Below are 25,509 nucleotides of genomic sequence, written 5' to 3' on the forward strand. Positions count from 1 at the left end.
TGTCATCTACGTTTCGACCGCAGGCTGAAGTCCCGGGTAGATTGTGCAAATCGGGCCAGTGACGTATGGAAATAAATACATTATATTAAATAATATTTTGAAATCTTAATAAATAACTAAACTAGTATGCATTCCCAGGAACTCCGTTTCAACAACTGTGCCAACTCCACAAACATCATTATGTTCAGCCGAAAGTCCCAGGACCTTTATAAAGTACTATCCCCCAAGCAGGGGCTTTTCAGGGGGGAGATTAACTACCCCTGAACTAAATTTAGACCCTGGTTCCTCTGGTTGAAAAGCACGTAGTTCAGAGGTAAAGTTCCTGCAGTGGAAAAACACCTTTAAATGTGGACTACACTGAAGTACCAGCTGTGAAAATGGCATGTAAAAGAGCAGTGATTATAAAAAAAAAATGTAACTGATATAAAAAGACAAGACATGGCATTAGGTATTACATCTTTTAATTTTTTGCAAAACAAGACTTGGAATACAGACAAGCCTGGACTCAGGCAAAGGAATCTTACAGTCCTCTCTCCATGCAGCGTGCAATGTTGCACATGAGCAGAACCTTCAACAAACCCTCCACCAGACCTGATCTGATAGTGGAATGTACCATTCCCATGTTCACTAATAACCGCGCCAACATTTAAAACTCAGTGCAACAAGGTACTCTTTAAAACATATGTGCTGTCACCATGAACGCAAAAACCAAAACTGCTTTTCTTAAAAAGGGGGTCTTTGCAGAGTTATGCTCTGGACACAAGAGCAACACTGGTCCACCACACAACATGAATGACTATTTGTTTTGCAGTTACTGCAGTTTTTTTTAAAGGATGAACAATTGAAAAGTGAGGCTAAAGTGTTAGAAATTTGGGAGATTGGTTTAATCGACTTCCTCCATACGTGAAGCATCGTCCTCACCGTCGCCTTCTAGGGGAGGGATCTCATCTGGGACGGATGAGGAAGCGACCTCCTCTGTGGGGATATCGTCGTCATCAATACCTGGAGAACAAAAGATTGAGTTAGGATTGTAGATGCAATAATTTGGTGTAAGAACTGTTTTGCACTCTGCATTGTGTCCTTACCCAGGCCGAGTTTGATCATTCTGTAGATGCGGTTGGAGTGGGTCTGTGGGTCATCCAGGGAAAAGCCTGAGGACAGCAGGGCGGTTTCGAACAGCAGGATGACGAGGTCCTTCACGGCCTTGTCGTTCTTGTCAGCGTCGGCCTTCTGCCTGAGAGTCTCCACGATGGGGTGGTCTGGGTTGATCTCCAGGTGCTTCTTGGCCATCATGTAGCCCATGGTGGAGTTGTCCCTGAGAGCCTGGGCCTTCATGATCCTCTCCATGTTGGCCGTCCAGCCGTAAGTGCTGGTCACGATACAGCAGGGTGAGGACACCAGTCTGTTTGACACTGTCACCTGGGTGAGAGAACGCCCGACAGAAAACATTAGGACATGGAAAACAAAAAGACAACATGCAGAGTTTGAAGAGCAGGCGGATACATTTTCAAACAAGTTAATAAAGCATGCAGTAAAGTCATGTTAGAAATAAATTATCACGCCAGCATGTCCAAGGGAATGTTTGTCATATCAACACCTAAACCATCTTAGAGTAGGACAAAATCTCATTAAACCTGAGAATATTTAAACCTATGGGTTAAATTAGTCATTCTGTTAGGTCACACTCAAATGTTGCATGTTCATAAGTTCTGGGCTTACGTCTCCTCCTCATTTGAAAAACAAACCATCACAAATCAAAAACACATTCATCAAAAAAAACCATTCAGGACACACAGAAGACGTTCAGGGCCTCCTTTCTGCTGCAAACAACTCACCAGAATACAACTTAGGACCAGTTAGGAAACCTGTTATCAGATAAAACACTGTCAACTACAGTCTATCAGAACCTGAAACCCTGCAGTGTGAAGAGACACGAGTGTTAACCTCCATGTCTGCACAATGGAAACACCGACCTTCTCCACTTTCTTGTCGAGGATCTCCTTCATGAGCTTGCAAAGGCTCTCGAACTTGGCCTTATCCTCCTCCATCTTTTTCTTCTCCTCCTCATCCTCTGGCAGCTCCAGGCCCTCTTTGGTGACGGAGACCAAGCTCTTGCCGTCGAACTCCTTCAGCTGCTGGACGCAGTACTCGTCGATGGGCTCTGTCATGTACAGGACTTCGAAGCCGCGCTTGCGGACGCGTTCGACGAAGGCGGAGTTCGCCACCTGGTCCTTGCTCTCACCTTGAATCGGAAAGGAGGGATTCAGGATCAGTGGTGTCCTGGGCTACAATTAAAAGTGCATCTCCAAAAAAACTCAACAGGGTTTATCAAACTCACCAGTGATGTAATAGATGGACTTCTGGTTCTCCTTCATGCGGGTCAGGTACTCTGTCAGGGAGGTGGTCTCGTCTCCAGACTGGGAGCTGTGGTAGCGCAGCAGCTCGGATAGCTTCTTGCGGTTCTGAGAGTCCTCGTGGATGCCGAGCTACACACAGGATAAATTGTGATTACACTACATCCTATACACCAGTAAGTCATAATCCCTTACACAGATGTAGTTCTGATTTGAATGACTTGGAACGGGGAACTTTTAGGACTCCGTTCCAAACGACACTCCAATCAGATGATCAGTATATCAGGTATGAACACTGAAGCCACTGATCTACAGCTCTAAAAAAGGGACTATTCTACAGCCTACACAGTGTACACTTAACAGTCACTACACTGCCTTAGATGAATAAAGGGTGCAGCAACAACTACATTAAAGAGTAAAGAGAAACCTTATAGATCCATAGAGATGGACTGAAGACATAAGGAATGGCAATGTGAAGAGGAACTTTTGTTAACAAGTTAGTAAAAAAGATACAATGCTCTGTATTAATTATAGTGCATTATAGTGTGTGTTTTGCCGCCTTTATTTTCTAGTACCTTGATGTTCTTGGAGAAGCCTTCGTAGAACTTCTTGTAGTTCTCTTTGTCCTCAGCCAGCTCAGCAAACAGTTCCAGACACTTCTTGACGATGTTCTTACGGATGACCTTAAGGATCTTGCTCTGCTGCAGCATTTCTCTTGAGATGTTGAGTGGCAGGTCCTCAGAGTCCACCACGCCACGGACAAAGTCTGGAGATGGAGAAGTAAACCGTTAACCAATCTGACAGATTCTTCAAGTCTTTGTAATCAACATGACTTTTTATGCGTGTGAAGTAATAGTCTACGCAGGACAATTTGTTTCTTACTCAAGTACTCTGGGATGAGCTCTTCGCAGTTGTCCATGATGAAGACTCTCCTGACGTACAGCTTGATGTTGTTCTTCTTCTTCTTGTTCTCAAAGAGGTCGAAAGGTGCGCGGCGGGGAATGAAGAGCAGGGCACGGAACTCAAGCTGGCCCTCAACGGAGAAGTGCTGAAAAAGGTAAAAACAGATTTCACTTAACCTTCCCATGTCCATGTCATTGTCACCATTACAATTCAGACTGAAATTAGCTGTTGATCTGTGCTAGTTACCTTCACAGCCAGGTGATCCTCCCAGTCATTGGTCAGACTCTTGTAGAACTCGCCATACTCCTCGTTTGTGATGTCGTCTGGGTTCCTGGTCCAGATGGGCTTGGTCTTGTTCAGCTCCTCCTGGTCGATGTACTTCTCCTTGATCTTCTTGGTCTTCTTCTTGTCCTTGTCTTTTGAGTCCTCCTCATCGTCAGAGCCCACGTCCTCGATCTTTGGTTTGTCCTCGCCGTCCTCCTTCTCTTCCTTCTCTGCCTTCTCCTCCTCTGCCTCGTCGTCACTGACCTCCTTGTCGCGCTCCTTCTCCACCTTAAAAATCGAAGAGGACCGAAGTTAGACTCACTGACATGCATGCAGTCTTTCTAAACCAAAATTATGCTAACCCTACTCACAAACAGGGTGATGGGGTAGCCGATGAACTGAGAGTGCTTCTTCACAATCTCCTTGACCCTCTTCTCCTCAATATACTCAGTCTGGTCCTCCTTCAGGTGCAGGATGATCTTTGTTCCACGGCCGATTGGCTCACCTTTAAAACAGACAGAGCAAATGATCATGTTAAGTGGGCTCCATAACTCTACTAGGTGTCAAGTCATTGAGGCTGTTTAAACTGTAAACTTGTGTTGCATCCTCAAAAGCAGCTTGTTGAGGTGACAATCTTCCATTTGTTCTAAAGGGTTTGATTCTCCTACAATGTTGGAACACGTACCAGGGTCAACCTTGACTGTGAAGGAACCTCCGGCAGAGGACTCCCAGGCGTACTGCTCATCATCGTTGTGTTTGGTGATGACCACCACCTTCTCAGCAACGAGGTAGGCAGAGTAGAAACCCACACCAAACTGACCGATCATAGAAATGTCAGCTCCAGCCTAGAGGGAAAACAATTCATGGAGATGTCTTCAATGGTTAAAAACAGCAAGGTTTATTTGTTTGAAAGTTGATGATAAATCTGTGGTTAGAGAAGACCAGAGAGAGGTTCAGAGGCCTTTTCTAGTTATTGCTGCCATCAGTAATTCTGTACATGTCGTCTTTGGCAATTAAGTGCAAGTAGCAGATCAGCTAAAAATTTCATGTTCAATTTTCAGAGATATTTCATAATATTTCTTGTAATGATCAACCTTAGTTTTTAAGAGTCCGTATCTGGTTGAAGAAGCACGTGGAAATTATGTAGACACTATTGCTTTAGAAGACTACAATGTTTTTTGATGTGAAGAGTGAATATGTCACACAAGGTAACACTTTTGTGTAGTAATTTGTAGTATTGCGTAACACAGCTGCGATGTTAAAGGATCAGGACCAAACCACAGCAAGGAAGAGCCTTAACTTGAACCAAGCTCTCTTTTATCTGCAACACGTAAGGATGCCTGGAAGCGTCTTTGACCCGTTAGGTACCTTTTGCTTTCATTTTTCAATATGCTGCAATCTAAATCATGTTCCCCTCAAGTACCTGCAGGGCCTCCATGAAGGCCTTGGTGCCGGACTTGGCGATGGTACCCAGGTTGTTGATCAGGTCAGCTTTGGTCATGCCGATTCCAGTGTCGATGAGGGTCAGGGTACGGTCATCTTTGTTGGGGATGATCTCGATTTTAAGATCCTTGCCGCTGTCCATCTTGGTTGGTTCAGTCAAGCTTTCATAGCGGATTTTGTCCAAAGCCTGTACAAAAAAAAAAAAAAAAAGATCATCATAATTATTAATCTTAGAACGTTATTATTGTTGGTGGTAGTAGTAATGGTACATTAATCATTAGCAGTAGTTGAGGAAGATGTAGACATAATTAAAGCTCTCAAGATCAAATATCATTTGAATAATCTTACTTTGGCTGGTATAATTGAATGTGGTTTCTTAAAACTAGAAGGTACATTAAAATAAAACAAATCATGTGTAGCTACTGCAGACTTACATCAGAGGCGTTGGAGATCAATTCCCTGAGGAAGATCTCTTTGTTGGAGTAGAAGGTGTTGATAATCAAGGACATCAACTGAGCAATCTCTGCCTGGAAGGCAAAGGTCTCAGCCTCCTCCTCTTGGTGCATTTCTTCAGGCATCTTAAAACACAAGAAAATATTAAATACCTTAGTAAGACGTCTTGAATTACATATTAAATATAACAGAGCTCTGTAATAACTGAAAAAAGTGAAGTTAAACTGTTGGGGATAGTGGTGGGCGTATAGATATTTACACGTCACTCATTTGAGTATCCATTACTTCAATAAAATAATACTAATTAATAAATGGGAAATAAAAGCACATGTCACTTCTGATTATTTTATGGTAACTTACTCCAAAGTTTTACAAATTCAGAGACATCATGATCAGTGTCATTTTAACAGTAGTCATGGTGAAGAGGCTGTTTTAAGCTTTCCACTCAGAATTTAGATGGAGGATGTTGACTTAATTTTATTTTAACCATCTTAAGAAATATTTTAAAATAATTGTATTCCTTTAGAGTTCTTTTAGAGAAATGTTATGTCTTTTAAAATATGTTTTATTTCTTTATCTTGACGTGTGTTTTTATGATCTGCCTGTTTTATTTTGCTGCCCATGTAAAGCACTTTGTAACCTGGTTTTGAAAGGTGCTCTACAAATAAAATTATTATTATTAATATTAATATGTTTTTCTAAATCCATTTCATTGTTTAAAAAAGGCCAGCAAAGGATTTGCATATTAACGTTGTTAAATTAACTGTATTTGTCATGGGACTTGTCGGTCTTTCAAGGTTTGCATTTTATTAATAAATAAATAAATAAATAAATAAAAATCACTTAAAGTATCGAATATATTGCCAAAAAAATAATTGATATCGTATCGAACACTATTAAATGAAAAAATAATTTTCGTTTCTTCAATTCTTGAAGTTAGCTTTCGGTTTCATTGAATTGTAAATCGATATCTAAGTTGGATCGAGTCCAGAAGTTGTTTCGTGAATTGGACTTCTTCCATCATATTTCCAACACCGGCGGAAGCAGCAGTTAACCAACATGGCGTCAACTGACAGACAATGGATTCCACAAACACGTGCTAAGTAACGGCCGAAGCCAAAACTGTTGATTACGTTCAGAAATGCGTCATTTTACGTTCAAACGTGAATCTCACGTTAGTAATGAAACGTTTTTAAAGCAACAGATTCATAATGGTGTTGATATAAAAGCAGCTACAAAAGATGGCGAGTCGAAAACAAGCCAGATCAGTTCCAGTATTTCACGGCATCATGTCATATGGACCGAAAGATACACGACTGTTGCATAAGGCGGTTTAATTATTTTTGATTATTATAACATTGTGATTTTAAAACACGAGCTTTCTGTTAACTGAAAACACATCTACTCGCCTTTCAGTTACAGTCACAACACATGACTTCACGGTGTGTTTGGATGTGAAATAAGGTGAAATACGTCCTGTTTTTATCATTAAGCTCATACAAAGTCGAAATAGATTTAAAGTTATCTTTTATTTAAATAAACCGAGTAAGCGCTGTCATCTTCACCACACCTGCCCTGGTGCAACTGAAGCCTGGCCTAGCAGTGCGGCACAGTGCAGCATTCCCAAAACCCACCAGGACAAAGTACCAGAACCCAAAATGTTCGATTTTTCAACATTTCAAATCATTAAACATGTATGCAAGAACACACATGACATTTTTAGATTTAGCTATTGTCCATGAAACAGTCATGATGCTAAGGTTGTCGTCGTGACTCATGAGCTTCCATCGTGGACACATCCATTCATACTTCAATGACGGGTTAGTAAAACTGAATTATTACAGCAGGAGAACGGCTTTCGAGTAGGAGCAAAATATCCGTGTACATACCTTGTTTATTTCGTTCACTTTTCTTGAATTAATGCAACCAAAATCTATCCCTTCTGCTCTCTGACGCAGGGAAATGGAAAGGGACTTCCTTTTAATAGACCGGAATCTTTATACACACTCGTTTCAGTGTGCGGATGTATTCATCCGCGGTGCACCATCGACCAGAAGGACCAGTCTGACTGTGGATAGAAAAGGACACTTTGTAAAACAGCATCTGTTATGGAGGAAAATCAATTTGTCAATTAAATTAAATCAAATTAAGATGAATGTTAACAATGGAAGACAAAAGCCTGATAATTCACCTTTTTCTCTATATATTAAACATGATAGACTGAGTTAAGGATCAATGTCATGTATTTAAAGAAGGTAAAATCGCACAGCCTAAAGTAATGAGCAGATGCTGATACAGTGTGAAACTATGTTTTCAAGAAAAATATTCTTGTGTTGACTCTTTTTAGCACAGCACTCATAGAAATAAATGCTTATTGAATGTAACCTTGTGTAGAAAATACTGCACTATTACAAAGTCAACCCCTGTTCACGGGTTAGCGCGTTACTGGCGACATCTTGTGGCAGTTCCTATTCCGAGAGGATAGAACTAGATAAATTATTTGACACCAAATATTTTAACGAAAGACTAAGGCTTTAACTAACATCACATAATGTGAAAATCACACTATTCATCTTAATAAATGAAATCTGTTCAAATAAAATCACAGATACATCATTTATTTTACGTCAAAGAGTAAGGGTCTATAAAACATGGCGGAGGAACATAGGATTCAGGAGGGTGTGCTTCGTTTCTTCTAGCACTTTCCATGAAAAACCCGCCTGAAGTGACGTCACGGCGTGTCAGACGCAGACCTCGCTGCACAGCTGCTGAGAGAGCTCGTTTCCACAACAAGAACACCATGGTAACCACTGGCCAACATCTTCATATTAATTATAATAATTTTATAAGATAAGCGTGTTATTAAGATAATTTTGTTTTCTGTGCACATCTGAAGATGTAATGGCTATAATGCTATAATGCTTTGTAAGAATCCCCCCTCCCCTTTAAAAATGGAAATAAGATGGCAAATGAGGTTCACAGCAAAATACTCTCAACTCAACTCAGCTTTATTTATATAGCACCTTTCATACATAAAACATGCAACCCAAAGTGCTTCATAAAATAACAGAGAGACAGAAAACAACAGCAATGGTAAAATAATAAAAAGCATGATTATAATTAAAATACTTAAAAATAAAATAAAATCTATACAGTAAAATTCATAAAATAAGTAAGAGTGGAAAGAAAAGTTAAAAAATAAGGTAGCATTAACAAGATCAGATGAATACAAGATATAAATAGATAAAAAATAAATAAATAAGATAAATAAATGTTAAAGCAATGATTCAAATAATAATAAAAATAATAAAATAATACAAATAATAATAATGCAGTCCAGGGCTAAAGATATGCTCCTTGTGTCTCGAGACTCTATTTTAATTAAATAATTTCCAAAAGTTGAACATTTAATTTACACAAAGAATCATGCATGTAGTGAGCCTGTAGGCATCATCCCACACTGACTCCTCCATCTGAGCGCTCATACTCTCATTTACTCTCTCTCTCACTTTCAGAGGTTCTTTTAAAGTTGTTAAAATAATAATTAAAACCTAGTATCAAACAAGATCTTATGTGAAGTAATGTTTAGTGCGCTTAAAACCTGAGGAAAATGTTGAATAATATTTTTAAACATTTTTTTACTGTATCTTTATGCGTAATGGAAGAATCTGTTAATCTATAGATGTCAGATGTCAGATGTGATGATAATACTGTAATGTCTGAGCTTTATAATACATTTAGTTTTTGGTGGTGTATGAGTGCTTGTGTTTGTGTGAGCGTGTGCACAACAGATGAAGAAGCCAGATGCAATCCTGAAAAATGTACTATTAACAAGTTACACACTTATATTGTGAACGTTGATTTCCGGTGCAATACCTCATAACAATGTCCAATATTGTAAATTATTCCATAACATATTGTATTATTATATTCATCTACTAAATGTGCACTCTGGCTAAGGCTAATTTAACTTATTTCATGTCTTTAAAAGTACTTCAATACCTTTCTCTGTACAGATAGTATTTTATTTGTATTAAGAACTTTTGGATTTGTGTTTAGGTTTATATATTTATTGTCCTTACTGTCGTGTTGTGTCCTTTGTGGTGTCCTTACTATCTTGATGTGTCCTTACTGACTTGTTGTGTCCTTACTGTCTTGTGTCCTTACTATCTTGATGTGTCCTTACTGTCTTGTGTCCTTACTGTCTTGATGTGTCCTTACTGTCTTGTTATGTCCTTACTCTCTTGTGCCCTTACTGTCTTGTTGTGTACTTACTGTCTTGTTGTGTCCTTTGTGATGTCCTTACTGTCTTGTGCCCTTACTATCTTGATGGGCCCTTACTGACTTGTTGTGTCCTTACCGTCTTGTGTCCTTACTATCTTGATGTGTCCTTACTGTCTTGGTGTGTCCTTACTGTCTTGTGTCCTTACTCTCTTGTGTCCTTATTGTCTTGTTGTTAAGTACCAGTGCTCCATTCACCACGTCAAATTCCTTGTGTGTGCGAGCTCAATTGGCAATAAAGCTTTCTTGAAACTTGAAACTTGAAACTTGAATCTTGAATCTTGAATCATGAATCATGAATCATGAATCTTAAATCTTGAATCTTGAAGTTCCAGCCAGGAGTTGCCTTTTCATACCATAGCTCCGCCCAGCGGCCCCGTCCTGGCAAACTAAACAAGCGCGCCTTTAGTCTGGTACATACCGCGCTTGCGTCAATGTTTTTGAAGGCCCGTGACGAGTCCGTGTGCTAATCAAACATTCGGGACGTTACACAGATTTCTACATTAATATCCACCTGATAGCGGTATTGTATAACTTTGAGCACCACCTGATTCGGGGTATGTATATATTGTCATTGATATGTTCCTTTCTAAAAAATATTCAGCCAACTGAAGGGAGTTTTCTGCTTGTTCCGTAACACGAGCTCCAGCTAATGATAGCTTGAGTTAGCCGGTGTAACGTGCTGAGAGCTAGCTCTAGCTAACTAAGCTTGTTTCTCTTACCTGAAGAGTCATTGAGCTACAACTCATACACCTATGATAGAGACAAAGTGGTTATACTTCAACCACTCAGTTACTATCAGTTCGAGCATTTCCCTTTCAGCTGCCTTCACTCCCAGCACTGCTGCAAGTCAAATCCATGTCAAATTTGAAAACATGGCAGGTTATGCTCATGGAAACAAGGTTTCTGAGCACGTTTAATCCATTACTCTCAAGTTGATGAAACATTATTGGTAGGACCTGAATGAGGTGAGTTGAACCTGTCAGCTGCAGACAACATGCCAATGATCCTCTCTGTTTCTTCACCAGGTCGCTCCCATTGAACCCAGAATGTCTTTCCCTCACTTAAACCGGCCGCTGTTGCCGCCTCCTGGGTTACCTCCACAGTATGCAGGTTTCCCTACAGGTAAGTAACCCCCTGTTCCATGCTTCACTTACTTGTCTGCTTTCTACCACCTGAAGAACATCTCCTCCTGGCTGGGTCCATCTCTCTCCGATTCAGTTGCCCAGACCCTCATCCATGCTTTCATTACCTCCCGGCTGAATAACTGCAATGGAGTCCTGTAATGGGTACCCAGTAATGCCCTGGACAGGCTCCAATACGTGCAGAACTCAGCTGCCAGGGCTCTCATGCACACCAAGCCCTGGCACCACAGCACCCCAACTCTCATTCACCTCCAGTGGCTCCCTGTAAAGTACAGCGTCACCTATAAACTCCTCCTCCTCACCTACAAATCCCTGCATGCCCTTGCCCCCCCCCCCCCCAATACCTGGCTGACCTCCTCCACTAACACACTCCATCCCGGAACCTAAGGTCTTCAAGCTGCAGACTTTTGGGGACAGAGCATTCAGTGTGGCAGCCCCCACTCTGTGAAACTCTCTCCCTCCCGGGATTCGCAGCGCCCCCACCCTGGACACTTTTAAGAAAGCATTCAAAACACACCTTTTCCTCAAGGCCTTTCCCCATTAGTTACTCCCTCCCAACAGACATCCGTAACATCGACTCTCTTTCCGTTTTCAAATCACATCTCAAAACACATCTTTTTAAACTGTCATATTCACTTATTATTCTCTGAGAGGGGACAAAAGCAGCTTTCATGTTAGGAGAAGGAGGAATGGAAAGTTCACACCAAAGAAAAAAACAACAGATGTTACACCCTGTTATAGTAAAGTTTGATGTCAGACTACTTTGTGTCTAATTGATTTACATTTCACTCTGGATTTTCTAGGCACCCCAATGATCCCAGTTCATGTGGGCATCATGACATCCACCCCAACAGTAATGCTGCCCTCTGTGACAGTGGTCAGTAAGCCTCCTGTCCACAAGAAGGATATTATTCTGCGAGTCAAAGACAACGATGAGAGCAGTGGCCCCACTACCACAGTGTTCGTGGGGAACATATCAGAGAAAGCCTCAGACATGCTGATCAGACAGCTACTCGCGGTAAGAAAGCGTATCAGAGAATTTACAGATACTACATTTACTCAAGTCACTCAGTGAAGAAATACAAGTGTCATTTATAAAAGGAGTTATTTGCTATCATGTTTAATTCAATAAATGTAGTTAGTTATTTTAAGCAACAGTATTCAAATAATGTATTAGGGATGAACGATTAATTGCATTTACGATAAAATCGAGAAATGATAAAATTAGATATTTTAACCGCAAAGGCTGCGATTTCACTGGTCACGTGATTTGGTCAATGTGACTTGTGAGCGGAGCAGAGCAGGCAGGGAGAGAAGTCAACGTTGCACGTTAACCTGTCGTACAATGGCCCCAGGCTCAACAGAAACCGACACTGCAGAAAGTTCAGTACCAATGAGGGGTTGGTACAGTTTTCTTCTTACTCATTCTTATTGAGAAAAATAAGCATGTAAACACGGACAGGTGTCAGCCGGGAGTGCAACCAAGTCAGAATCAGTCCGGTGGCTGAGAAACAAAGTGCTCGTGGAGACCTGTCACTCACTCCAAACCCCCAGCTGAGCGTCTCTGCTGTCTAGTCAGCTTATTCACATCAAAAAATGCTTTAAACTTAAAACACCTCCCTGAGACCACATGATGTTTGATCCATGTGACGGAAAATTGAAACAACAAAATGTGTTTGAGTAAGTTCTTAACAATCAATTTTTAACATCCCTACCACAAACTGATGTATGACAGTTGCTAAAACGCCAGTGACCAGTGCTTCAACTTCAAGTAAGCAAAGTACCAGGCGACAGTGATCACTGACCGAACAGTTTGAAAGCATTACTCCCCAGAAACATAATTTCAAAACTGCACGCAGAAATAACTCAGGCAGTAATCTACACTTTACTTTGAGTGATTTATTACTGACTTATATAGGCTACTTGTGTTTACACCACACTTGTTTGGCAGAATTATGTTAAGTTGTTGTGGTGAATGTTTACAAGACCGCAAGTCAAAGTATTTAGTAAGTTTACAACTGTAATTGAAGTAGATAAATAAACCATCTTTCATATTGATTCAATGCTACATTTGCCTTTATCTTAACATAAGCCTAGCCTATAAGAAAGAACAATTCAATCTGATATGGTTTATTATAATACAGATTGATTTATTGATTGTGTTTGTTGAAAAATACATGAGAATTAGATTCTTTACGAAAATCGTTCAGCCTTATAATGTATCCATTTGCATACAATGATACCACACATATTAATACAACTTTGTATTTTGGATGTCAAATTGCATTGGCAACATGCTAAAACTTGAATTGTTCTCCACTATGTTGATTTGCTAGAAATGTGGAATCGTTTTGAGTTGGAAGAGGGTTCAAGGAGCTTCTGGAAAGCTTCAAGGTAATTAAAAATTCACACATCAAGCATCATAAGGTCAGGAAAGACCTGCATGTATGGTTAGCTTGGACAATCAGCTGTATATTCATGTTTTTTTCACTCAAAACCAACCTCCAGTTTCAATTTTTGTTTGTTATAATTTTAGGATATATAAACGTGTGTTCATTTTAATATCCATTTCAGCCTTTGGGTTTTGTGAGTACAAGGAGCCAGAGTCCACATTACGAGCCCTGCGCCTGCTACATGACCTGCAAATTGGTGACAAAAATCTTTTAGTAAAAGTGGATGCTAAGACTAAAGCTCAGCTGGATGAGTGGAAGGCCAAGAAGAAGACTGCCAACGGGGTATGATGTTGTGTCAGTTTGATCTCACTTTGATGGTTCTGTCAGAGAGTGACTGAATAAACACTTCAGTCCCTACACAACTTGAATTGATGTTTTTGTACGGGCAGAATAAGAAGGCTGACGATGGAGGTGATGACGAGGAGGAGGTTCTAGATGAGGAAACACAGAAAAAAGATCAGATTGTCAAAGGTGCGATTGATGGATTGATGCGGGAATATGCTGCAGAACTCAATGCACCTTCAACAGATGAGGACTCTCAGCGAAGAAAGAGAAAAAAGGAGAAAAAAGAGGAGGTATGCCAGCTGTCTTTGACTTTACAGTGACTTGTGTTCTTCTTCAGTTTAAATCATAACTGTCATTGAACTCTCTCTCTGTTTAGGATGACATCAACACAATCGACATGGAGGAGGACAAGAGAGACCTGATCTCCAGAGAGATTAGTAAATTTCGAGACACTCACAAGGTAAAGTAGCTCTTTTGATCTTGTAGTTGACATTACAGGTTTTGGACAGCAGCCGCTTACATAGTTCACTCCTTAGAGCTTGAACATTTAGCATACACATTTCACTAAGCCTTTTCTTGCTCTCAGTAACATGCATACTGCGCTACAAATTGGCAGTGCCTTAAAAATTACACCACCAAACATCATATTTTGCCCCGAATTCAATGAAATGTTTTCATGCTGTTCAAACACCACAAGTAGGCAGACAGCTAGAATTTTTCGCCACCTCTCTCAGGTCTATGACCACCATAGTGATAGTGCTTAGGTGTGAATATGATACATCCATTCTTCATTCATCACACAAAAATGCATGGAGACGATGTAAAGTTACTTAAAAGCTAATCTATTCATTAAACCCCACCATTATGATAGTGATCATATGGTGACTAAAGCAAGATGAATCTCAGAGCTTTGGAAAAAGTTGCGAGGATAGGATGTAAGTATCAGCCTTTTTTTACTTTCTACATATACTGGGCGCCCCCCTCTCGAGGGCTTGCATAGGGGCAACTGTACTGCACGTCTCTGTGTGTTGGCACAGGCTTGTGACGCCCTTTCTGATGCCAGACATTCAACTCAAAGCAAAACGCCCCCCTTGTCCCTTTCATCCTCATTTTGTGACTATATTTTCAGTGCCCCCCCCCCCAAAGCCCGAGAGTCAGTGAACCTGTGCGAGTCCTCCATAAATTATGGTCTGTTTTAATGGTGTTCATGTTGAAGCACAAGGACTCTGTCAATAACCACTGCAGTGACTCTGGCTGTAGCTTTTTATGATGCTAGCGTAGGGGGGCGCCCTCTCCACAGCAGCATGCTGATCTGAAGACTGACGAGGTACGTGCCTTCTGTGTGTGTTGTGTGTGTTCCTTCCTCCGTCTCTTCCTCTCCATCTTTGTCTTTCTCTTTATTTTCTGCAAGACAAATCAGTTAGTTCAGGTATCTGTTGAATACATATTGAGTGTAGGCAATTAGTTTTCCAGGATCAAGTTATGTGACCAAACCTAAGAACTGTGCTGTTAAAAGCTGTTTGTTGTTGCAAAGAAAAAATAAGAAGTAGAGAACCATAACTGTTTTTTTTATGTATTACTAATACCAAGGCTTACAATTGGGGTTGCAAAGGGGCGAAAGTTTCTGGTAAATTTCCATGGGAAGTTAAGCTGGGGAATTTTGGAAATATTCCAAATTGGAAATTATAGGAATTAACTGGGTATTGAGGGTAATTTAATGGAAAGGTATCATATCCAAGCATCAATATTTGTTTTGTTATAAGCAGACGTCTATCCAAAATAATCAAATCAAAACAGATTTATTTGTAAGTAGAACTTTATCAAGTGTTAAATATTTTATTGAACAATCAATTATTTCATTGAAGAACAAAAACATGAATGCTGATTGAAATATTACTCACCCCCCTGACCCAAAACATTCAAAAATGAATGAAAATGCAATCCCAACAAAGTCCCATTCAAAATGTTAAATGAAAAGAGCCCCAATCCCTCCGAAGAAGTCCCATTCAACATGCAAATAAAAAAGCATCTTCCCTCAAGCTTCTCAAGACTAGCCTCTGCAGGATTCTAGAAATCATCTGTGCATGTGATGGAGGAATGCACAGTGCATGTAGGGGGCATGGTCTCAGTAGCCCTGCAGTAAGCAGTGTGCTATGTGCATGTGATTGAGAAATAGCATAGATATTCAACTGTACTTGCATGAAATCTGGTTGTTTTAGTCAGGATTATACTAAAATATTAAGTTTAATAAGTAAATTTAAGTTCCCTATTAAGAGCCAACCTTCAATTTAGTAAATTCCTGGTTTATTCCCATAACTTCCCGTTAATTTCCATGGAAAGTTTCCAACTTTGAAAATTCCTGGAATTTTGCAACCCTACTTACAATATTACATAAATATAAAATATGTCAAACAGCAAACAAAGTATGGCAGATAAATAACATTAGAATTAAATTAGTCACACTGAGATACCATGTATATTTAGAATAATTATCCTGCACTAGTAAGGCCAGCCCTGGTAGACACTCGACAGGTAAGTACAAAGGCACCAAAACAGATGAATAATTGAACCAAATATTTAATGCTCGAGTAAAGGTACACAAACATCAGGAACCCAAGCGGACTTAGATTCACACTTATAAACAGATATCTTCCAACATTCTCATGTCGCAGGTTTCCTTCTCTCGTGCTGCATTACACTCCAGGCGTTTTGATTAGTGTGAGTTTTCCTGTGGCTGCACATGAGACCACTTGAGAGTTCAACACTTCAGTTCTGTTGAATCCACACTCTCCATGTTTGGTGCTTTGAATCCAGGCTGCCATACTACACTAAAAGCCTTGTGTGTAATGCAGAATAATGCAGAATAATGCAGAATCTGAGTGAGTGTGTGTGTGTATGTGTCTGAAAAAAGTCACGAAGAGCCGCCGAAGACTCCTGCAGGGGTAAGACTGCTTCTACAATTTCAATTATCTGTGCAGAAATGTAACTGATGTTCATAATGTTCATTTCTTGATTAAGCACTGTACCCAATGCCATTTTACTTATTGAAATAAAGGCTGTTGTTTTTTTAATGATATTGATGATGATGATGCTAAAGCAAGTCAGAATCCCATAACGTTTTTCCTTGTATACGTGTGACCTGCTTTCCTCCCAGGCCTAACTTAAAAGGCTTGTAGGGGCAGCGAAGGGCTGAGTCCGTAGTTCAACACCTGTAAGTCACAAACAACTAGTTCAACAAAAGACTGACGCCTGTGTTCTGTTTTTGTTTTCCGTGTTCTGAGAGGAGGACTCTTAAGGAGAGAAAAAGCATTGTCTTTTGCAGCGTCTTTTTCTCATTATGAATGCCTCAAAGTTGAACACGTTCCACAGATCGTTTTTACTATTTAAAGTGGTTTCCAGTTATATTCTTGCTAACTAGTAGAATAAATCACCAGTCTGAGGTAACAAAGAATTAAGTCTTACTTGAATGAAGAAGCTGTCTCTCTGTGAGGGAGAGCCTTTTGTTCCTTCCAGCTTCTCTGAAAAGCTTTGCACTTTAGTTTAGGGCATGTTCCTCCACAACACCCCTTTTATTTTTTTTAAACAATCTGGAAACCACTTGATCTGTGCACGATGGAGAAATTGCCTGCAAAGACTGCCCGGATCTCGCGCGGCGCCGGCTGAACCTGCCTGTGTTTTGCTCTGCAGAAACTAGAAGAGGAGAAGGACAAGCGGGAGAAGGAGCGGCTGGAGTTTGAGCGGGAGCGGAGGGACCGGGAAAAGGAGCGAGAGCGGGAGAGAGAGCGGCGGGACCGGGAGAGGGAGAAGGAACGAGAGCGCGAGAGGGAAAGGGAGCGAGAGCGGGAGAGAGACCGAGACAAAGACCGAGACCGCAGGACCAGAGATAGGGAGCGAGATCGAGACTGGGAGAGGGAAAGGAGCCGCGACAGGAGCCCTGACCGAAGCCGATCAAGGTGAAGACATCAACCTCATGTTCACTTCACAATCTAACAACCTCCCCTCCACACTGCTCTGTCTTTTGGCCTGACTCACTAAACCTCTTGTGCTTATGTAGACCTTTCTTTATTGACATCTGTCAGCACTTTCTCTGAGATTGGATGGATACAACCTACTTAACACTCTATTGGTGTGGTTTACAGCTTGGATAGAAGGATTATATATATAATTCTCACCTTTTGTTTTTGCAGGGAGGTGAGTCGAGACCGAGACAGGGAAAAGAAACGAGACCAAGAAGATGAAGAGGAGGCGTATGAACGCAGGAAGCTGGAGCGAAAACTCAGAGACAAAGAAGCAGCCTATCAGGAGGTACTAAAGAGGGAGCTCACCCTGGGCTGGTGTCCCTCCTATTTAGTGCATTATATTCACCATGTCATTTTATATGAATATCCAAACTCCTGTATGATAACTGCTCTGAATCACAGTTTCCAAATGATGACATTCAAAGTCTCTGGGAGCCCCCATGATTTCTTTGAACATGACATTTCTGGGTCTATATTTGGTTTTGGCTCATGTGACATTGTTGTAACTACAGCGACTTAAAAACTGGGAGCTCAGGGAGAGGAAGAAGGCACGGGATTACGCCAAGGAGTCTGAGAGGGAAGATGAGCGCCGACGTGAAATGGTGAGTGCGAAATGAAGAGACGCACCCCTCCTAAACTCTAATCTTGAGAACTTTACCTTGTTGAAACTAACCATAGAAAACTTCGACTTTCATGAATGTGTTTGAGGAATTTAGGCTTCCTTTTATATCTGGAAAGTATTATTAAGTTAGCACAAGTTAGAGCTTTCATTTATGATCTTTTAAAATGTTGTCAGGTGATGAAATTTGTATGCACATATATTTTTTTATGTACAATAACCTCAGTCATGTGTCTTCAGGTGAAAGAGGGCAAACGGTTAAAAGAATTTCTTGAAGACTATGATGATGAAAGAGATGACCCCAAATATTACAGGTGAGCAACAATAAATGGAGCTGTCTGAACTGAGGCCAGCTGCATTGAAAAACACGTTAGATCTCAAAAACGTGCCTGTAAAAAGATATTACATCTCATATGCAAAAAGAAATCCTTTGAATATTTCATCATTCAGTCCTATGAAATCTCTGAGCCTTAAGGCACATGCACATGATGCATATGGAAGAGAGACGCAGCAGATGCCGTGACCCAGATCTGATTTGCAGCAGTAAATGCAGCACTGCTGCTGTGGCTTTTGTTCTAAAGGGTGTAATTTCTGGTGCGACCCCTAGGGGCAGTGCGCTGCAGAAGCGGCTCAGAGACCGAGAGAAGGAGATGGAGGCGGACGAACGTGACAGGAAGAGAGAGAAGGAGGAGCTGGAGGAGATCAGACAGAGGCTGCTAGACGAGGGACATCCAAACCCAGACGCAGAGCTACGCAGGGTATGCCTCCTATGAAAATAATCATGTGTGTCTGTGAGTGTGAGTGTGAGTGAGTGTGTGTGTGTGCAGAGGGAGCCTGCTGTGTGGTGTTTTTGTGAAGGTCACTTTATCATCTGAATCTCTCTGCATCTCTGCACATCTCTGTTGCTCAGCTGTCTCCATGCGCTGACCTTCTTTTCCTGTTAAACACTGTGATTGGGTGCTAATCGTCTTCATATCTGCCTCTTATTGGTGCAGATGGAGGAGGAAGAGGAGGAGCGTCTGAGACAACCTCCCATCATCCAAGAGCCGCCGGAGCCCGTGGTAGAACGCGAACGCCACAGAGGTTCAAGAGACCACCGGGAGCGCAGACAAGAGCACCAGGAGCGAGTAGAGGTCCGACCGAGACCCGCCCACTCGGACGACGAAGTGGAGGAGGGCGAAGAAGAAGACTTTGACAACGATGAAGATAACCCTGATGTGAAACCGTGCCTGAAGCCGACGATGCGGCCCATCACATCGGCGCCCTCGGTGTCATCGGCCAGTGGCAATGCGTCCCCCAACACACCAGGGGAGGAATCCCCGTGTGGCATCATCATTCCTCACGAGAACTCGCCCCCTGAGGCGCTGCCGCAGGAAGAGCACCGGCCAAAGATTGGTCTCAGTCTCAAACTTGGTGAGTTTAAAAAAGGAAGTAACATGAGACAAATGACGCCTAAACACTTTCTAAATCCATATTTAATTTTTCTGTTACAACAGAAAGAAAACCCTTCTTTTTTAGCTTCTGTTACAAGGTTGAAGTACCAAAAAGAGAAGTCAGATTCAGTTGACATGTCTCCACTGACTGCAGCCTACATGGACCAGAATGCTCAGCTGACACATCCTGTTGTCAGTGCTTTGTGTGATACAACATCTTTTTAACTGGATTTCTGTCATTTAGTTAACCACCCACCTCTCACCATTGTCCCTCTTTCTTTCCACACATACTTTGAGCCAACTTGGGAAACAAACGAAGCAGTCTTTGTCTTGATTACTCCCACCGATAAAACATGCGGAGCACAAGAACACCCCTTTTCATTTAGTCTGGATGAATTACAAAATCTACTGAAGAGTGAGTCAGATATTGAGAGAGTTGCTGCATATGAAAAGTAAATTGCTCTTGGCAGAGGAAAATCATATTAACATGTCTGAGAGGGAATTACTAATTTATGCTTTCTGCTTGTTCCCTGCTAAGCTCAAAAGGAAATACTAAAATCACTTTAAGGGATTAATTCACTGCTGAACCGCTGCTTAAATATAACATGAAACTATCATGTGATCCTCTCCAGGTGCCACAGGAAGCCCCAGTCAGCCCAACACAGGTAAGAGGAAGAAGCTGCCTGTGGACAGTGTCTTCGACAAGTTCGATGACGAAGAGGCGGACGAACAGCCTCGCAAGAGGAAGCTGGTCCCCCTCGATTACGACGATGACAAGAGTCTCGGGGTGGACGGAGCTGGCCTCTCCAGCATAAAGGGAGCCAACACAGAGGAGAAACGAAAACACATCAAGAGTCTGATAGAGAAGATTCCCACGGGGAAGCCTGAGCTGTTCAACTACCCGTTGGACTGGGCCATGGTGGACACGGTGAGGAGAGCAGGAAGAATGTTTGTCTGGGGTTTCCCTCTTTATTTGCGGAAGGTTAACAAAGACTGTTCATTTGTCAAAACTAGGCCTACACAGAGACATGGTTTATTAAGGACATGGTTTTATCTTTTGTTCTTTTTTTTTTTAGACATTAATGGAGAGACGTGTTCGACCCTGGATCAACAAAAAGATCATCGAGTACATCGGGGAGGAGGAGGCAACGTTAGTGGACTTTGTCTGCTCTAAGGTAGTCGATCTTGTGTTTTTATACATTGAACGTTGTTCAGACTGGAAAGGAAGTGAAACATGAGATGAACAAGATACTTCTGTTTCCCAGGTGATGGCTCACAGTATGCCACAGAGCATCTTGGATGATGTCGCCATGGTGAGTAATGTACCACACAAAACAAGCCTCTAATGATGTCTTCTACTTTCTTTTTTTTAACCTAAATTGACATATTATTATTTTTTGATCATTATTAAGTATCGGTTGAATGTAGAGTTTGAAAAATGAATAAATACTGGTTAGAGATAAGTTCCCCGATCACGTTTCTCTGCAGCTTTTGGACAAAAACTACATCAGTTTGCTTCAAATGAAATAAAATGTGCTCTAAAATTAGATCGAACTTACAGATTAGGGATCGAGCCAATTATCGGCGCCGATATTCAGCATTTTTACATATATCAGCATCTGCCTTTTTTAAAAATACGACGACTGATAAGAGATCAATTTAAAACTGGGTTATTTGGCTGATTTCTCCCGAACGAGCCGAGCAGCATCCGTTGTGGCCCTCACAACTACTAATGATTTAAAACTCATACAACCCCACTCAAAAAAACTGAAATATCCCCATAAAACAAAGATTAACATTTCAGTTATATTGAAATTTTGGAAAACTTTATTTACCGTAGAAAACTTTAGGGAGCTATTTATTTGTTTAAGTTTTCATTAAAATTTTTAAGGCATGCTGCTGAGCCTGGGAGCTCCCTGCACTTTTTGTTAGAATTTTAAAACAAAGATGTCTATTGTCTAAGACAGTGTTTTTCAACCTTTTTTGAGCCAAGGCACATTTCATACATTAAAAAAATTCTGAGTCACACCACCAACCAAAAGTTTTACAAAATGACACATTTAGTTTCTCAATATATGAATCTATTTACCTGAGAGAGGGACTTTGGCTACTTCTTTAACTGTGTCAGGGCGAAGCATCTTATTTACAATAGCTTTTGCAGGTAGTATTAATGTCTCTGCCACAGTGTGTGGCTTTTTGATTTGGCTACGAGTTCAGCTACTAAGTAGCTAACTTTGAGGGCTCTTGTAGACACCGTTGTAGTTTTTCTCATAAAAGTTGATTTTCAACCCCCCCATATTACGCTCTTCATCTGGGTTAGAATTTTATCCAGGGCCCTGTTTTGAGTTTTCATTTTTCCTTTTTGAATATTTATCCATTGCTGTTTTATGCCTACGTCTTGTCACATACACCTCACATGGGCATCATTAATTCTATTGTCTTAAATTAACAAGGTCATAATTGTGCTTTATTGCCACCCAGTAGATGGGTAGCACAGGTCAGTACATGGACGAGTATTCAATTACTCTGCTAGCCACTACACTGCAGGCACAGACGCACTACATGGCAAACTATTTGCAGTATATGAATAATATTGTTTGGACTAATTAAGTGAAATTTGATAATGTCCCTCGGCACACCTGACGATCTGTAACGGCACACTAGTGTGCCGTGGCACAGTGGTTGAAAATAACTGGTCTAAGATTTTAAAAAAAACTTTAACATGTTGCAGATCTGAAAGGCTGTTTAATAAACATATGCTTAAAGGCATTTAAACGAAGTTAAGTGTTGGAAATTGTATTATTCTAAATTTTGACAACAATATTTTCCCTTTTACTGCAAATGAATATCGGCTCCAAATATTGGTTATCAGCCTCCTTGACTACTTATAATCGGTATCGTATCGGCCCTGAAAAGAACATATCGGTCTATCTATTACAGATTCTTGCTATTGTCTTAATTCAGCCTACAACAGCGATTTCCCTTAAACCACACAGATACGTCTCTCAAACCTCTCTCCTCCTCATGCTTTAGGTTCTCGATGAAGAAGCCGAAGTCTTCATAGTGAAGATGTGGAGGTTACTTATCTACGAAACTGAAGCGAAGAAGATCGGACTGGCGAAATAAAGAAGAACACACAACATGAAGATACACATTTTCTTCTTAAGCATCTTGTAAAATAGTGTAGCGCAGTATGTCACCCCAAACAGACTGTACGTTCAGTTCCTGCTCATTCTCATACTTGCACCAGTTGTTCAAGTCTGGTCGACCGTTTTTCTCCTCAACATACTCAGGCTGCGTTCACCTCCCCTCTCTGTTTGCAGGTGCTGACTGTCTGTGTGCTTTTGTGTAAATACAGAACATCATTCTGAGGAACTACTGACAGACACTGAGGACCATTGTTCTGGTGCCAGATAAGGTGTCTTTGGTCCTCTATTTTATTTGTGTACATGCATCACACTTTGTAAGAGCAGTCATCCGCCGGATTAGTTTACTTCTTCCATGAACTTTTCTTTGACAACTCTGAGGTGTAAAATCTGTTCTGCAGTTCATAGTGTGTTTATATTAGTGGACTCAAAATTTAGAGTATGCGTAACACCACAAGGATGTGATTTTCTTCTATTTTTTTACAGGGTTATTTATTCAGGGATTCGGATACAGCTCAGATTTATTTCTGTCAACGTACAACACATGTTCCCTGTCTTCATTTTTCCGTATCACATTCCTGATGAACACGTCGGCATGCTCTCATTGTCAGACCATTTAAAAAGCACCTTGTTGTCATGTGATAAAAGACCCACAAAATATCAGGGGTGGTGACATCTCTGCAGCTGTCAAAGCACACACACAAGCGCGTGTCATAACCACTATAGGAAAATGAGTTCAGAACAGGAGCGTGATGTGAAGATGATCCTCATTTGTTTTTGTATCGGTGAACATTTGAATAAAAATGATTTTTTATAAACTTTTGTGAAGAACTTACTCAACAACCACCTTTTCTATCAATTCTAGGTAGATAATGACATCATCTCATAATAATCATCTCATTATTACTAACCATTTTAATCAATATTTAGTGCAATGGTGTTCTTTAATTTGCACAGATCATGGTTCAATGAAGATAACACTAATTTTTTCTAAACACAATTGCAAAGAAACATAGTATTTTACACTAAAACTTCCACTTTGACTGCAGGGTCAAATTGACCCACAAACAGTATCTATGTCAGGGGTACTCAAAAACAAATCTTAAAGGGCCACAAATATTTTTTTCAATGAGCCAAAGGTCCATTTAATGAGGTCAGTCAGACCAAATGCCACAATACTGTAATATTCAAAACAAAATGTCCCTTTCGTTCAAAATAACAACAAAAATATGAACTTCATTTGTGCTTAAAAGTTTACGTACCCTGTCAGAATTTGTGATTTTTTTTTGGCCATTTTTCAGAGAATATGAAAGATAAGAGAAAAACTTTTTTTTCACTCATGTTTAGTGGTTGGGTGAAGCAAATTATTATCAAACAACTGTGTTTACTCTTTTTATATCATAAAGACAACAGAAACTACCCAAGAAACCATAAATTCTGCCAGTGTATGTAAACTTATGAGCACAACTATAAATGTTGTGTGTTTTTGTGTCATAGATTTGTCAAGAGTCCCTCTTGCAGCTTAATATGATGATTTCAGTGCATTTATTTTGTAGTTCTTACCTCTGAATTTAGAGAAAATGTCTCTTCAAAATTCCTATGCTTCATCTTATAATGCCGTTTCAAAGTGGAAATCTTCAGCACAGCTATAGTCTACTGGCATATTAAGCACATGGGTCTTGTGTATGGAGCCAAAACGATGACTTTAATGTTTGGTATTGAAAATAAAATTTGGCATTGAAAACACCCTGAAACTGAGAAAAAAAACCATTGGCATTGAATAACTTGTATTGTAAAAAAAATGTAACAGCATCAAAACAGGTATTGGCATTGAAAACGTTTCACTGAAGTTAAAATCACACACATCAAATTTTATATTATTTAATTTCTAGCATTTTTTGACTGACAGCAGCTGTTTGGCTGTTTACACTCAACATGAGTTCCTTAGCGCTCTAAGGGACTGGAACCAAGTGCCACACGCATGTGTTCCGCCTGTAACATCGGCGCGATACCGAAGCTTTTTTTATTGTATAATATTATTATTTTTGTGTGGAGGGGGGGCCACAGGGGGGGAGGGGGGGGGGGGGGGGGGGGGGAAGGTCCAGGTTCAGTTTTAGAGGGGCACTGGCCCCTGTTGGCCCCTCCCCAGAACCGCCACTGGTCCACCATGTTATTATGGTTCCCTTGGATCAACTCTGACTTCATTTTGATTTTATGATCCACAACAATTGGATGACAAAAGTTAAATGTTGACAAAGTGTCCACAAGTTGAATTTTTGTATTTATTTAAACAGTTACTAATGATTTTAGATTTTAATTAACTTGCTTTAAGGTGCTTGTTTTAACTCAAATTGAAAACAATGACTCACCAGAGCTGTGACCTGAGCTGTGACCTGAGCTGTGTTGCATTTTAGTTCCAGTAATTAGTAGATTCTTTTAATGCTGACTCCATAAGGTCTCAAATGAAGTAAGATCTCACTGCTTGATTTTCTAAAGTCAAAAGTCATTGCTTTTTCGAGCATATGCGTTTGTAGTGATAACAGACCTGGTATGCTGTTTGCTCACGCTGCTCTTCTGCTATAATTCCTCTAGCTGCTTAAAATTACGGTTGTGATTTTTTCAGATATATCCAGGATGCCGTTTGGTCCAACCTGACAAGGTGACTCATATGAATCATGATACTTGTAAAACCGTACATTTTAAGTGTGGGG

At 40.6% G+C, this 25,509-nt stretch overlaps 2 protein-coding genes across 3 annotated transcripts; one reads left to right on the forward strand and one right to left on the reverse strand.

Moving 5' to 3' along the window:
* Positions 1 to 444: 444 nt before the first annotated feature.
* Positions 445 to 10,572, reverse strand: hsp90ab1 (heat shock protein 90, alpha (cytosolic), class B member 1). Of its 2 annotated transcripts, none has more exons than XM_034699060.1 (13): positions 10,421 to 10,572; positions 7,307 to 7,485; positions 5,399 to 5,542; positions 4,945 to 5,151; positions 4,207 to 4,366; positions 3,893 to 4,026; positions 3,504 to 3,809; positions 3,237 to 3,402; positions 2,930 to 3,120; positions 2,339 to 2,486; positions 1,974 to 2,242; positions 1,086 to 1,419; positions 445 to 1,002 (listed from the first exon to the last, which is right to left on the reverse strand). In XM_034699060.1, the coding sequence occupies exons 3-13, from the start codon at positions 5,540 to 5,542 to the stop codon at positions 884 to 886; spliced, it is 2,178 nt and encodes a 725-aa protein (XP_034554951.1). In that variant the 5' UTR covers positions 7,307 to 7,485; positions 10,421 to 10,572; the 3' UTR covers positions 445 to 883. The 2 variants fall into 2 exon arrangements, with proteins under 2 accessions (XP_034554951.1, XP_034554950.1); XM_034699059.1 differs by lacking the exon at positions 10,421 to 10,572 and adding an exon at positions 7,609 to 7,872.
* Positions 10,105 to 23,616, forward strand: rbm25b (RNA binding motif protein 25b). Its single transcript, XM_034699057.1, has 17 exons — positions 10,105 to 10,255; positions 10,727 to 10,823; positions 11,647 to 11,861; positions 13,180 to 13,237; positions 13,418 to 13,578; positions 13,686 to 13,871; positions 13,958 to 14,041; positions 17,269 to 17,534; positions 17,769 to 17,886; positions 18,113 to 18,202; positions 18,460 to 18,533; positions 18,827 to 18,977; positions 19,215 to 19,632; positions 20,285 to 20,580; positions 20,729 to 20,827; positions 20,918 to 20,965; positions 22,686 to 23,616. Exons 2-17 carry the CDS (start codon positions 10,748 to 10,750, stop codon positions 22,776 to 22,778), a joined length of 2,433 nt encoding a protein of 810 aa, XP_034554948.1. The 5' UTR covers positions 10,105 to 10,255; positions 10,727 to 10,747; the 3' UTR covers positions 22,779 to 23,616.
* The last annotated feature ends 1,893 nt before the right edge of the window (positions 23,617 to 25,509 follow it).

This window comes from Notolabrus celidotus, chromosome 13 (genome assembly GCF_009762535.1).
Source record: "Notolabrus celidotus isolate fNotCel1 chromosome 13, fNotCel1.pri, whole genome shotgun sequence".
NCBI classification, from domain to species: Eukaryota; Metazoa; Chordata; class Actinopteri; order Labriformes; family Labridae; genus Notolabrus; species Notolabrus celidotus.

Excerpts from the sequence above, each read along its gene's own strand:
- rbm25b (XM_034699057.1), top strand. The coding sequence starts at position 10,748 with ATGTCTTTCCCTCACTTAAACCGGCCGCTGTTGCCGCCTCCTGGGTTA. Across the intron at positions 17,535-17,768 it reads CCTGACCGAAGCCGATCAAG|GGAGGTGAGTCGAGACCGAG; the intron begins GTGAAGACATCA and ends TTGTTTTTGCAG. Across the intron at positions 20,581-20,728 it reads ACTGGGCCATGGTGGACACG|ACATTAATGGAGAGACGTGT; the intron begins GTGAGGAGAGCA and ends TTTTTTTTTTAG.
- hsp90ab1 (XM_034699060.1), bottom strand. The coding sequence starts at position 5,542 with ATGCCTGAAGAAATGCACCAAGAGGAGGAGGCTGAGACCTTTGCCTTC. Across the intron at positions 4,367-4,944 it reads CCTTCATGGAGGCCCTGCAG|GCTGGAGCTGACATTTCTAT; the intron begins GTACTTGAGGGG and ends TTTTCCCTCTAG. Across the intron at positions 2,487-2,929 it reads GCTTCTCCAAGAACATCAAG|CTCGGCATCCACGAGGACTC; the intron begins GTACTAGAAAAT and ends TCCTGTGTGTAG.